This window comes from Meleagris gallopavo, chromosome 5 (genome assembly GCF_905368555.1).
Source record: "Meleagris gallopavo chromosome 5, MGAL_WU_HG_1.1, whole genome shotgun sequence".
Lineage (NCBI taxonomy): Eukaryota > Metazoa > Chordata > Aves > Galliformes > Phasianidae > Meleagris > Meleagris gallopavo.
This window is the reverse complement of record NC_139408.1, coordinates 11392284-11407344: the sequence shown is the minus strand read 5'-3', so window position 1 is coordinate 11407344 and position 15061 is coordinate 11392284. Positions and strand designations below refer to the sequence as shown.

Below are 15061 nucleotides of genomic sequence, written 5' to 3'. Positions count from 1 at the left end.
GTCTGATATTTCGTGGTTGTCCATTAACCACCTCTAAAAGGAACTAAACGTAGCACACATTTTCTGTTCATTTCTGTTGCAGGATTGGATTGACTTAGTCATTGCAGTGTCACCTCCAAAGGAATATGATGATGAAATGTAAGTGCAGAACCTTTCTTTATGTGGGGATTAAAAGACTAGTAACAACAATTTGTACAGTATGCTTTTTATGGGACAGATAATGCTTAATGTATTTATTTACTGTGGACTATATAACCTTTTGCATCACGTGGTTGCTAATTTGTTAGTTATAAGTAGCTATCAGCAGTGGTTCTCAGAGTTCTCAATGTTGAATCTCAAATTTTGTTGTACGCGACTACACGCTTTTGCTTTTGGTTTAGAGTTGAAGGAATTTGGGGTGAGAAATTGCTGATCTCAAGTCTGGATCACTTACTATGATCCAATGGATCATAGTTTGGAATCTGGATAAACAAATGTCCATAAGCATTCCTCATTACAGCAAGATGTTTGATTCTGTGGTGCGGGCTTTCGGTGTTTTTGTCAGCCTTCATTTTATATTAGATCACAGTTACTACCTCTAACTGTGGGATTGGGTTTTTTTCATTGTTTTTGTTGTTGCTTTGCTTTGGTTTGATGGTGTTTTTTTTTGTTTGTTTGTTTTGAAAATAATCAGTGCAGGTATGAAACAAGAATCCACGACATAGTGGGATGCAATTATCAAGTCAATATAACTTGTTTTATATTGGACAAAGTTGAAAAAGCAAAACTGTTTTGTTGCTTGATTAAAGGAAACGATTTCAAGATGATATTGCCACTAAATAAAATGGTGGAGGAAAGATTTATGGGCATTGTTAGCCCCAAATCCTATTCTATGTAGAATACCAGTTATTGGTTGCTGTAAATCAGTATAGTTTTACTGACTAACACCAACTGAAAACTGCTGTAAAATTGTTTGATGTTGAATAACTGTCATTATTTTTCTGTTGTTTTCATATTTTGTATATTTAGCCCTACTATCCCCACCTCAACAGTCAGTCCCAACACACACAGAAAGGTTTTTGAAGGCAGTGCACCTGTGTACAGACAAGGGTATCTCCTGCAGCTGTAGCCACTGCAGTGTTCCCTCATGGTGAATAGCCAGACCCGGGTTAACATGACTGTCCATTTTGAGGCCGCGTTATATTTCAAGCATGTGCCTGCTTGCGCATTGCATGCTATGCTCCACTTTGTTTCTGCCACGCTGGAGTGTTCTTTGGGCTTTTGCCATGCCTATCCTACTAAAAAAAGAGTATTTGTAATGTCCTCTGGAGATCCTCTACAGAACTGGTTCATCATCTGCCAGACTCTAAAATAAATAGGCTCTGCCTAAATGATTAGTATTAATCTAATGTTTTTTTCCTCATCTGTGGACCACTGCTGTGGCTTTGTGAATTCATAACTATATAAGTATTTCTTTGTTAAGGCTTGTCCAAAGAACAAGTTTTCTTTTATATTTTTCAACAGTGTGCTTCTGAACAACTCATCACAACTGTGTGGTTTTTACTGAATCTTACCTTTGTTGATTTGTTTCAAAATTACCCATGCTTTACAGACTTAGTTTACTATGAATGTTTTCTCTCTACTGTAATAGTTGTAAGTAGAGTCACAGATGTCTGGAAAACCAGAGTAAGGTTTCTTGTTGCATGTGGTATTTGTTTTATCAGTTGCTACAATGCAAATAAAAGTTGTCCAACTGAAATCTAGTTACAAAATGTTGTTCTTACTGCACTTCAGCTAACAGCATCTGTTTGTTTCTTTTTTTTTTTTTTTTCTTAAGGACTTTTTTTTAAAGAAGTCTACCCTGGAGAAATTTGGTCTTTTCCCTGAACAAACCTGCTGCTCTGGAATTTCATAGAAAATCGAAAGTCACATGAAATACATTTTTATTTTTAAGAAACATGAACAATTAGAATCTGCAGATTGAACTTCAGATTCCTCAGGTTATATGATTAATTTCAAATAATTCTTCAGACATACAGCAAAAAAAATTGTTTAAATGCCACTTAGAAGGGGGCTGCCAGTGAACACAGCTTTATCTGTGAGAACTCAAAATACATATTCTTCTCTATTTTTGGAAAACAAATATTAAAAACTATCTTGCAGTTTTCCTGGGAATAGACACTAAAATGACAGATGAAGATAGATCACAGATGTCTTTTCCCACATGCAACGTTTGTGGTTATACATTCACAGGGTAGTTTGGGTGCGAGAAGGTTTATATTTTTACCCTGGGATTAGTGATTTTCCACAGGGGATTGGGATGTATATGGGTGATTTCTGTTCTCACTGATATCCTTGTAATGTACATTTCTGTAGCCTGGTTGTGAGTTGTTTTGACTGTGAAAACCCTGCCTGTGAAAGAGTCTCTATACTAGTAACACCAGCAGTGCTAGTGTTATTTGGGATAATTTTGGCAATGCTTATATGATATAAAGAATACTCTACCAGCAAGATAAATATCAAGCAGGTAGTCCAGCTAACATCACTGTATGCAGTCAGTTATGCCAGCGTCTATTCGTATTGGTCCATAACAGAATTAGGGGTGGAAAATTTGGGTCTGAATCACAGTCTGTAGTTGTGTACTTCGTGTTCAGTGAATCTACATACAACTAACTTGTGTAGTCAGAAAGCATACAATTTCATTGTTGGTGATGGTCTTCTGCTTAAAAAATTGTCTCCAGACCTTAGAATCTATATTAGCCTGACTATAAGGAAGTCTAATTACAGTTGTAGACTTAGTCATTTCTTTATATTGTCAGTGTGTCTCCTTGGAAATGCAGTTGTCTTTCTTCTTTCCTTGTATTTGCCAGTTTGTATATGGTTGCTCATATTGTGTGTAGATTTGTCTTACCTGGACTAATAAGATCCGAAGTTTATAGTTCTTTGGCTTATCAGTTTCACACTGAAGTCTTGCTGCTTCAGCGTTTGGAAGCCCTCCTTTCTGTAACACAGGAAAGTAACAATTACATTTCTGAGAACTCTGTGCTTATATGGAGATAAACAATTTTGTTGACTTCATTTCATTTGCAGTATTGTTCCAATATGCCAATTAGTTTGTCTGGCAGCGTACACATTAAACTTTTAAAAGTTTTAATTCTGTAATTCTCACAACTAATCCAGAAATAAAATTGCATATGCCAAATGGAAAAGAAATGTTGCTTCTTCTTTGTGAGTTTGTACATTGTATTAATAGCTAATCTGCTGAAGTGTATAGATTTCAGTTGTTCTTTAATAACAAACGTATTTGCATCAAAATGCCAACCATGTAGATTTCAAAAGAGAACTTACTCTGCACAGAAAGGAAATGTCATTAGTCTGAGCTGCAATCACATTTTATAGTAGTTTTTTTAATGGGCAAATCTGCTCACTTGGTAGTTGGCATGCTGCTAAGTGCAGCTGCTCCCTTATATTTCCCTTGCTACATCTTTGGATGTGTCCACCCAGAGCTGTAGACTTCAGAAACAAAAAAACTAACCCAATGCATCATGATTAGCACTAAAGGATAAATTCAAGCAGAGTTTATTCCTCCTGCTCTGTTTCCTACTTGCCTATGTTCTGTGACCATCTGCACACTATGACGATGCAAATGAGTGATGCTCTAAGATGTTCTCTTAGGAGATGCTCTAATGTTATGTAGCAGCAAATAGAGCCACAGTAATGCACCAGTAGTGAACTTCAGCCTTCAACCATTGTTTGGTTGTACTAATCATTGTCTTGGAACATAAGAAAACATAACACGGAAACCTCAGAGACCAGAAGAGTTTTCACTGATGTTTTTCCAGAGAGTAAAGGAACACAGAAGACTGAGCTGAGAAATCTGAAATCTGTGGGAGGACCAACCGTTGTAGCACAAAACTGTCTTTCTTTTCCCAATCTACCGTTGACTTTCTTGCTTAGCTACAGCTTAAAATGCGTGAGAGGCAGCTGAGGTAATAGTTTACTGCTCGTTACTTCATATATATGAAGTGTGTGTGTATATATATATATATAAATGTTACTGTGTGCATTCACCCTCTGTAGAGATGACAATGTAAGGAGGTGTTTTGTGGTGGTGTTTGTTTTTTTTTTTTATGAAAAAGGCAATTATTTCTGAAATCTTACTTAAGCCTTTAGTCAGGTAGATTTTTTGCTTTATTATTAGCTTTCACTGCTCTGGGACTAGATCACTTCTTTCATTTGCCAGCAAGCTCAAAGACTTGGACAAAGCAATGCAGTTTTTGAAACAACTTCCCTTTTTAGTTCCTTTGATGGTTATGACCAGAATGTCCCAGACACAGAACAGCTGCCCATTTGAGTTGTCACTGCACTGTTTCTGGTGGAGTTGTCACTCACTGTTTCTAGCACTGGTGGCTGTAACAGTCACTGCGTGTGCCCATGCCTCACTCCTGTTTAATCAAACCAGCTGTGAAAAGGTAACAGTAGAGTAAATGGAGCTTTCTCTTTTATTCAGCCAATGCTTTGTTTCCTTTGGGAGTATGGAAACTCTGATCTGATGCACAAAGCAGGAAGAAGTCCAAGTGTTTCACTGACGGAAGCATATATGCTTCAAACTGCTTTTAACACAACATGCTTTTTTTATTTTTTCATTCACTGTAATCTTGAAGAGAATATGTTTAGTTTCTCAGAACTGTTTATTTGGTTAAGACGGCTAGGACCCACTGTCTCTATGGGATAATTACTCAGAGGAAGAGTTTCTCAGAGCTGTTAATAGTCTGTCTTATTCTCTCAGGAATTTTTTGGCTGTGTCAGTCACAGAGTCGACTTCAGAATACCCTGACAGTTGCTGAACTGGAGGAAGAGTTACATTAGTCTTCTGACTTTCACATCTGCTCTGTGAGCCTGTGCGTGCCTGTATGCAGGAAACGAAAAATGAATCCTTATGGATTCATGACCAGAATCATGACACTCACTACAGAGTAGGAAATATCATTGCTTAGTATTCACGGACACTAGCATTGGGAAATCTTTGATCTGTTTATTGCTGGCATTCTGCCACTCTAAGAACTTAAAATTTAGCAATTATTTATCATATAACCATAAAACATCTAAGTGCATCTTAAAGATTAAAAAAAAAAAAAGCAGCCTGTATGCATATACAAATTTATATGCATGAGGGGGCGTGGGTATATATGTACATATCAACAGTATACTTTCTAATCAATTTCAGTAGCACACATACAAATAATCTCAGCACTTTGCAAGTATGATCTTTAATCTCTGAATATAAATCATCTAAAAACTCTTTTGCACTATAAACAGAACTGAGAACCACAGTTTAATGTCGAAGTGTGTATATGTGGTTGAAAAGAGCTTTGTATGCAGTAGCTGTGACACGCTTGCTGTATTTTGACTTTGAATTGATAAAACAGGCTCAGAGTCACAGTAGCTGTTGTGGAACTCTTAGTCGTCTCTCAACCTCAGGAACTGTATTGATGTGAGCAACCACTAGAATGAAGTTTTAAGGAATTAATTTCTATCAGGTACATTGCAGCTGCAGCCTGGCAGCTCTAAGTCTCAGTGGCTGGAGTATTCAACTCTACGTGTCTGTACGGAAAAAAATGTGGCATCTGATGTATACATAATGTATTTCTGACCCTTTTCATTTTCTCAGATAATCTTTAGAAGTTATTCCTTCCCCTGACGACCACTGCCCACTTTCCTGGCTTAACCTCCTTTTATCTTTTCTCACCATTTCACTTCTAGATGACAGTAGAACACATTACACTTCAATAGTGATAGCCGTTTTGTTTATATGGTGCTTAAAAGAAAGTTTGGGAGAGAGAGAGACGAGATATTCCCAACAAATTGAGTACAGATAGAAATCAGAAAACTTCTTTTGAGGTCTGGGAATATTCTAAACAATAGGGAAGGGAGAGGAAAAGATTATTTAGGGAAAGCTTTCTCCTATCCTCTCAGAAGTTTGAAGTTGCTTTTTTCTGGCATAATTCTGTCCCCTTTCCCCTAAGCTGTCCTGGATGCTTTAGCAAGAGTGGGACTGGTATTACATATTGATGCTGACAAACAGCTTGAAGTTTTTAACCATTACTGCCACCCAGCAGAGAAAATGTAAATAAGAACAAGTAGAAAATGTTCTTTAGTAACACTGGGCACAAAAGTAAACTTTGATCCAACTCTCCTACTGAGTATTTTCTTGACAGGATGAAATAACTTCCAAGGGTTATCCTTTCAAACTGAAATTTTCAAGTAGCAGTCTCTTTTTGTTACCTTTATTCCCCAGTATAAGCATCAAAATTTTCAGAGGAGAGTGAACAAGGAATATTGTCTAATCAACAATTCCAACACCAAGGGAGATCAGAGAAAGAGAGATGCAGGTTTCCATTTTCATTATTCACAAAGAATTGTGCTTAAGTGGATTCCTAAGTGTGAAATGTCAAGCAGGTAAGACAGAAGGAGCTGTGTGCTGTTTCTACTGAAAATCAGACAGCTCCAAGTGCATAGAATTGATGTGCATAACAGGAATTGAGAATTGAAGAGCTCCTCAAGCTGGGTGAGATTGTTCCAGTTCAGAGCAATCACTTACAATTGACATCAAACTGTTCATACAGATCTTGTAGTTGGTTAAAAGAAGCTGAAGTAATTGAGGTGTTCTGTTCATTGTTCTCGTGAGTCCAAGTAGTTTTTTCCTTCACATAGGTTGTAATGGAAATGCTAAGTCATGGCCTGAAGCAGTGATTGATCACCTGGTGGGAAGGCAGGGCCAGCCCAGAGAGCTCAGGTGTATGCAATGTACCTCAGTGACCAGAAGTGATGGAGCCAGGATCTGGTCCTTTCCAGACCTCATTTAAGGGTTGCCAGTGGAGGTGAGGGCATCTCTTGCTACTGATCCCTGTGTACCTCAGGCCTTCCAAAGGCAAGTAGCTCTTTTCCTTCATTTCTGCTCTGCACCTGCTGTGCTTGGGCTTGTTCTCATTTGCTGCAGCCAAAGACTTTGCCGCTGTGCGATTACTGTGGTACTTTCTGTCTCATTATAGCATTACGCAGGGGAAGGCAGCTTCCCCATCACATAGCTCATACACCTTGGGTATGTGTAGATTTTCTATTTTCAAAGAAATTATAAATAATTCAGCATGCTTTGGACTGATCCTAACTGAAGATTATTAAGGTATAAATGAAATCCAGAATGAGAGAAGGGCTGTTAAAACAAATGTATTTGCCATCCAACATATGTTTCAGCAGTGATTTCAGGATTAACAGGTGGGTACAGTGTAATCTGTAATGTTTGTCTTGTTCAAGGATTTGATTGCAAGAAAAATTGTGTGAATATGCATAAAGTAGATTAAAACTGGTTGAGCATATTTTGTGGTTGGACTGTTCGCAGCGCAAAGCTGTCTGAGTGTATTAAGTTGCTTAGTGGACTTGTAACTATTAATCCTGTATTACTGCACTTTGCAGTAAAGCTTTAATTTTTTTCAAATTATGTAAACATTGACAATCCTGTACCTCTCACCAAACAAAATGAGTGACATACTTTCTAAATTACAGAATTAACTAGTGCTGCCTTTACTAATGGTGTATCTAAACGCAGGTGCAAGTGAGCAGATATGTCTGAAGTATACCTAACTCATTATTGATGTATTCTCTTAATCACGGAGCAATGACTCAGTGTAGTGAGCTGTGTTGTCAACATAGCAGATGAGGGCAAAGTTTATATCTAATTCTAGCACGATCCATTTTTCATCTTCTAGTATCTGTAGTCTTCATGGCTCCAAAATACAGGCAAATGAGGAAATGGCCAGTGCTCTTTGTGACATGCTGATATCCCATCTGATAGAATAGGAAACTTTGCATCTGTTAAAGAATCCCTGGCCAGTTTGAGGATTGGGAACTTCTTGTTCTGGCCAGTTACATTGAGTTTGTACTGAGGATGCATCCCTGCCACATGTGAGAACTGGATGGATGTGGTTGTTCTCATTTTCCTCGCTGCACTGCTGTTATCCTGTAGGTGAAAAAATAGTCTGCAGATGATTGTACATGAAAACTTCTGTGGCTGAACACCAGTGCATGACATCAACTTTCACATTTGGACTGACAAAAAGAAGACATGCTGAAATTTTCCATTAACTTTTACACTGCCCTTCTTATCACAGAAAGCAAACATAACCAGCAGAAAACATTCTGAGACAGGCTACTTATAATTGTGAGAAAAAGAAAGAATTGGGAATAGTAAGAATAGTGTCTAGGAATCATGCCCTGTATAGGTGATATAAAACCCCAAACAACATTCATTCAGGTTACTTGTAATTCTAGTTATGGCTTCAGTATGATTTTAACTTTATCAATCACAATTGTGTGAAATTTTGAAGCTCCTTTACAGTTTTAGCACACTGTCAATTAACCTTGGTTACAGTGAGAGCCAGGGCTGTTTTCTTCACTAAAGCTATAGACTGAAACAGTGGAATATGTAATTGCTGTGGAAAGAAAACATTTATCAACATCAAGGGAATATATTCTCTTAAGAGATATATAATACAAAACATAAGCATTGTGTCAGCAAAAACTTAATATGTGTGCTGAAGGAGATAATTACTTTTGAGGGAACAGTGATTGTTATTTTCATAGCTAGAATCAGAAAAAACAGATTTTCCAACTTGTTTTTTAAAGCTAACAATAGCTCATACTTTCCTGAGAGCAGTTCTTACAGAGAAATCGGCAATCGCTTTACATCCTGTAGTGCACTGAATACCTAGAGTTGTTTACAACTCTATTTGTATGATAATGGTGCACATTTATTGCATCTTAAACAGCCTCCCATCTTTAAATCTTTTTTTTTTTTCCCTCAAGAGATTTCACAGAGAAAACAATTGTGCATAAGAATAGGGTTAGCTGTAGTATTTTATTTTAAATGCTGCTGAAAATGAATCTTTCTCTTTTTCAGCACTTTCTATGCCACGGTACATTTTAGAGGGATGCTGTAGCTGTACAAAGCCCTTCTATTAATCGTTCAAAAAACAAACAAACAAAAAAAAAAGTGCAGCTTTTAAATGAAGTGCATAACATATTCATACTAACCAATACTAACCTATGGCCAAAAAATGATCCAAGGTATGGAACATTTCCCATATGAGGACATGCTGAGAGCTGGGGCTGTTCAGCCTGAAGAAGAGAAGGCTCTGCAGAGATCTGACAGTGGCCTTTCAGTATCTAAAGGGGGTCTATTGGAAAAAAGGGGATAAACTCTTTAGCAGGATCTGTTGTGATGAGACAAGGGGAAATGGTTTCAAGCTGAAAGAGGGGCGATTGTAAAGAGTAAAGTAAGTGTAAAGAAAATATTGTTAACAATTAGGGTAATGAAGCACTGGAATCAGGTTGCTCACACAGGTGGTGGATGCTCCTGGAGATATTGAAGATCAGGCTGGACGGTGTTCTGAGCAGCTGATGTAGCTGTTGGTGTCCCTGTTCTTTGCAGGAGAGTTGGACTAGATAGCCTTCAAGGGACCCTTCCAACTCAATTCTATGAATATCCATAACTCCTGCCCACCCCAGTCACTTAAGGAATTCTGAATTGTAAGAGTGCATTAAGAGTTGAAAGTATCCTAACAGGATCATTCCATGAGTCTTCTGTTACACCTGGCATGTAACTATGACATTAGCCTAAACAGCTGAGGTTTCTGGCACTGCCAAGGAGCTGTACCCCCTGACTCTCAAGGACAAGGTGTTGATGGATCATGAATAAATAGCCTGGCCCCTCTGATGGAAGCCATTTTCAGTCTACTAAAATAACTGGCACTGGCTTGTCTTAATGTTGCATGTTGGGCTGTTGCTTTTCCTCACCTCACCTTTGAGCTAAGAGTAGCTGTCATTTACAAATCACAGGCATGAGCTTTCCCTTGCTACAAGATTGCTAGATTGGTAGATGTTCCTACTGGTCTTGTTGAGCTGTAGCAACAGGAAGAGGCCCAATTTTCCTGTGATACCGATCCTGCGTGTGAGCCTGCTGCGCAGTTCCTCATGTCCCTGCTGGACATAACAGTAGTACAACTGCACTTCTGACTCCTTGTTTGCTTTGTAGAGCTTTCTGGATTGTTGCTTTACCTTATTGTTGACTCCTAATAATGGAAGATTCCTGCTGTTATTCTTCTTTGCCTGTGGTCCTCAAATGCTTCCCCCCTTTTTTTTTTTTTTTTTTTTTTTTTTTTTTTTTTTTTTTTTTTTTTAATATGTTGAGCTGGTTTTAGTGGCAGTTCAAGGAGCTTTCTGGTGCAGTTGAAATGGAAGTCTGCAACAAAGCTGCTGTTTAATCCTCTGATGAACTCATCTTCATCCCTCAGGAACTTTTGGAGTCACAGAGCATGCCTGTCAGATGGCACATTGGTTTCTTGTCAAACAAGGAGAAATTCTTGGTATTGACTAATTTTTTTCCAGTTCAGTGGCTGACTGCTTCATAGAATCAGTGGGAGTTAAATAAAATGATTTTTTTTTTCATAGAAAAATGTCAAATCCCAGGTGGGGAGAGGAGATTGTTATTGAATGAAAACTTCCACTTATTTCATTCCCTCAAAGTAAGTAAATAAATAAATTAAAAATCACTCAACACTATATTTAGAATTTTTCCTCTTTGTTTTGGCAAAAAAAAAAAAAAAAAGTGATAGAATGTGACTCAAATTTGCAAACAGTTTTAGCTCCCTTGATGCTGCATTTTTTGCCCTATTTTAGTTTTGTCAGTGCTCACTGATTTGTGAGTTTGATATTCAGCTTCTCACCATTTTTGAGGACAACACTAATGTTAAATGTTATTTTCTTGCTATTGAGAGCAAAGAGTAGTGCCAAGTTGCATTAGCTGGGGGAAGCGTTGAAGCAATCTTGATTTCTTCTTTGACATAAACCACTTGATTCCCCAACAGACTGAGAACACAAATATTCCCTGCCCAGAGTGGTGAACCTCTGACAGATGTGAAGGCTGAGGCTGTGCACTATTTGGTGTGAGGACACTCAAGACTTACTACCACCAGACAGCAGAGTTGCACACTTACATGCAAAGCTTCTGAAACAATGGATACCAACACTGTGCTTTCTAAGAGATAATAAGCTTCTGCTTAAAATTTTCGTGGAAAAAAACAGGTCTCATTAGCTTAGGAATTCAATTACTAACTAGTAAGTAAATTAATTTTCATTACTTTTTGTATTGTTTAATTCCCTTGAGCTTCTGAAAATCCCAAACATAGTCTGCATGTGGGCTGAACTCAAGAGGAAAGCTTTCTGAAATAAGACTTGTAGGCCTTTGACAATTAGTTGGTGATAGGATGACTCACAGCAGAGAATAAACAGTCTTGGCTATGAAGGATCAAGCTTTTCTATGCATACTTATGATTTTTTTTTTAAAGCAAATCCAAAATGTGATGTGTTGCTCTTCTTTTAAGCGCTTAAATGCCATATCAAGGTCTATTCAGAGTGAATGGAAGAAGTGATTGTAGGGCAAAAAAATCATTACATTGCAACAGCACCTTTTTCAGTTTTTTATATGTTTGTCAAATAGTGCCACAGGACCAACATATTCTAAATCCAAGTCTGAATTGATAGCTGTAATCATTGCGTAAGTTTTACTCGCTGGTTAAATCTAAAATAACCTGGGCCAATTCCCAGGTGGTGAATACACAAAACAACTAATGATAACTGTAATGTGCTTAATCAGAAAATGGTGTTCCATTCTGAAAAGTAAAGATGATAAAATGACGCTGACTCTAAAAGTTTTTAACATAAGCAATTCAAACTTTAGTTTTCAACCTAGTTCCTGTTTTTGGAAGACTTCCTAAAGAGACTGGTGACTTCTAGCTCTGTTGTCTTTCAGAAATTAACACTGGTTATATGTTTATTTGTTTGTGCACCTGATTCTTGTAATAAGGCCAAAAAGATCTTTTAGATATATGAATCTATATACAATGCAAGAATCACAAAGGCACTTTGAGTAACTAAATAACTAAAATAACATTTTACAGTAATAAGTAACTAAAATAACATTTACTAAAGAATACCACACTAGAGCCAGCACGTGAGCTGTTATTGGCATGTGTTACTTCACAGCACTATTCTCCCAAGGATAAACACAACACTTGTACTTCAAGTACTGCACAAGGAGCACTCCAGGCATTAACTATTTAAGTGCTGGAAATTAAGGTGTGGAAATGCTAAACTTACATTTGTTTACTAAGATAGTCAGGAGTGAACAGAAAGCTGCCTTAGTCCTGATTTTTTTCAAAAATGACAGCTGTTTTTGTCACCTCAGCTTTTATCAACTTAAATATTTTCAAGTAGTTTCAAGCTAACTTAAATTGAGGTAACTAATTACTTCCAAAAGAAAAAGCCTTACAGGAAGAATCAGAGAGGTAGGTGGAATAACGAAGTAGGCAGGTAAGGAGCAAACTTTTAATTGAAAATGCTGACTGCTCTTCTGGGATGAGAAGTGCCTATAAGAGAGAAAATGATGAGCATGACAGTAACTTTTTTGCCTAGAGAGCGCAAGATGCAAAGTAATGTCACCTAGGGAAAGCATTGCACCATTAGAGTATTCTTCTCATTGCTGTGAAGAACTCTGATGCAGAAGGGCAGTGGAGCATCAGGTGTAGGCTTTGGTCATGCTAGTAAGGGAAGTATCCTGCAACCCTTCTGCTGCCTCACTGTTTTGTCAGGTCTCAGCAAATGCGTAAGTATTTCCTTAACACTTCAAAGCACAGTGAGTGAAGAGAAGAACAAGCCTTTTCCCAGATTTCAAGTGTTGTGGTACTGCCAAGTCAGCTCTGCTCTGACTAGATTACACTAGGAAGCTGATTTTCAGCTGAGGAGTTTGTATGAAGCAATTACAGCTGCTTAAATGTTCTGTTGTATGCTGGCAAACATGCTTCATAAAACAACTTAATGATACAGGTCATGTTTTATTAAGTAGCTAAAGCCACAGGGGGTCAGAAGAGTATACAAGAGCTTGTGTGCATCATCCTACAATAACATGGTATGTCTTCCTTGGCAGTAGGTAAAGGAGAATGCCACTCTGTGCAGATCAGGTGGGTAAAATATGCAGTTTTAACATTCTTGCCATGTAAAAAAAATGGGAAACAAACTGAACAGTTGAATCACACGTGTGTATATATATGGTTTTTTTGTGGGGTGGTTTTGGTGATAGGACAAGTGAGTGCAGAAGAGTGCCCATTCACTAATTAAATTGGAATGTTGTCACATGCTTGAACATAAGCTGTTCTAAAACACTTATCTGAGTGTTTGCCTAGTGTTTGACAATCGTTGTCCAACAAAGCTTGGGCTTTGTTTCATTCTAAGATAGATCTACTTACTCCGAAGTTCTTTCTTCATTTTTCATGAGAACTGGCAATTAAAAATTAATGAGATCTATTTAGAGAAAAACAGCCATTTCTGTGAATGTCTGCACAGTACTGTTGTGCTGATTACACTATTTTTAATAGTTGTACCTTAGGCTATTCTTACAAAGATATTTAATTTGCTTTGTTAGATGGTATCTTCAGTGAACTAATAGAATGGAGTTATTTATTCCACAAGAATAAAATATCAGTTTTCTCTGGTTATGATTTTCTGCATTTTTTTTCCCCCTCAAGTCTTTAAATGTGTTTGTGAAAGACATAGGTTTCATCCTATTCATGTAAATTTCTTTTCCTCTCTATTTCTAAGAGCAGAATTTAATTGCAAGCAAAAGGGATAGATCAGTACATCTTGTATAGCAAATTCTGAATCACAGTAAGGATTTGCTGTAATAGATTATTCTGATCAAGATTTCTTCTTGATGCTTGGTCCCATTAAAGCCTTCAGAGCCTTCAGTTTACCAATTTCAGTTTACTGGAAGATTTTCAGTTTGGGTTGTTGTTGTTGTTGTTGTTTTTCCCCTCAATGTTTCCTAAGTAATCAGTTGTAAACCAGTACCCCTCCTCATTTCATCCACCACCTTTCCACACAGGCTGCTAGCACAGCGCTGACTCTCCTATAGCTCTTTGATTAGTGCCTATCTGTTGAAGGACCTGAATTTGAGATACATTGGATATATGTTGGTATGTACCCATTGCATTAATTACATAATCTGTCACATTTGAAAATCATTGAAAAGATACATTTCAAATTCCAAGCTGTAGTGTCTCCTTGTGGTTTATAATTCAAGAAATACTTTTTAGAAATTCTGTTCTTGATACCATATAGTAAAGAAAGATCATCTCAAGTTTCAGAGGCAATGCAGAGGCTGGAGATCTGAGCTCAGTTCCTGGATTCCTGTGGAGACTTTGCCAAACTGTTCCATTTCTGTGCTTACTTCTCCAGGCACAAATTGAAGATGGTGTTGATTCATTCCTCCAACTCTAACCTTATGATTTTAGCCTAGAATATAAACTGTTAAGTCATTGCTGCTGCATTGCTTGAGGCCTTAGGATACTCCAAAGTACACAATTTTAAAATTATCTATGTTTAAACTCCACAAGCTGTTTTGTTTATTGAATAATTATTAGTATAACAGAGATAAGCTTAACCAGAAGCTAAGATGAATGCTGGGTTCCATCCAAAACTTAAAATAATTGTAGTCTTTCTGGTGTGGGAGCAACTCTAACATTTGTAAATACAAACACAGGGGATTTGGCTTTTAATTATTATTATTAACCACGGTGCTGTGGCCCCCAACGAACACACATAAGAAATAATATGCCATATGCAGAGAGTTACCCTTTTTTTCCTCCTGTCTAATGGCAAAAGCAATAAAAGCAGTGTGATGAACAAAGAGTAATTTTCAGTAATTAGTGGAGCTGTCTGTCCTTTAAGTCAGATGCTCTTTTCCTGTTTTGTGGAGCATCCATATCTCATCATTAAATAGAAGACAAGGGAACGTTCCCTAAACACAAATGTTTGCATTGATGGGGTCATTTTCCTAAGAACACAGTGCTGATGTTGAGCCAGCTGATACCCTTGCAATTTGAAGAGTTACACCTGGATCTGCAGGTATTGTTTGTTGGCATTTCTGTTTGTAGGATGTGGCATTATTAGTTACTTGGCTGAGCAACTGGTA

General features: G+C 37.5%; 1 protein-coding gene and 1 long non-coding RNA gene across 6 annotated transcripts in view; both read left to right on the top strand.

The window, feature by feature from the left end:
• Positions 1-3192, top strand: part of LOC100548747 (harmonin) — a 46154-nt gene extending 42962 nt beyond the window's left edge. For 3 of the 5 annotated variants that reach the window (XM_085224243.1, XM_085224242.1, XM_085224241.1), the window contains exons 20-21: positions 83-138; positions 1817-3192. In XM_085224243.1, coding sequence (XP_085080369.1) covers positions 83-138; positions 1817-1829 — 69 coding nt within the window. In that variant the 3' untranslated portion in view covers positions 1830-3192. Of the gene's footprint in view, positions 1-82; positions 139-1008; positions 1408-1816 lie in introns of those variants that run through there. The other 2 variants (XM_085224244.1, XM_085224245.1) reach the window with 2 other exon arrangements.
• Positions 3193-10170: 6978 nt separating this feature from the next.
• Positions 10171-11345, top strand: LOC146544236 (uncharacterized). The gene is made up of 2 exons (XR_014883399.1): positions 10171-10559; positions 10902-11345. It is a non-coding gene; the product is annotated as an uncharacterized LOC146544236 (long non-coding RNA).
• The last annotated feature ends 3716 nt before the right edge of the window (positions 11346-15061 follow it).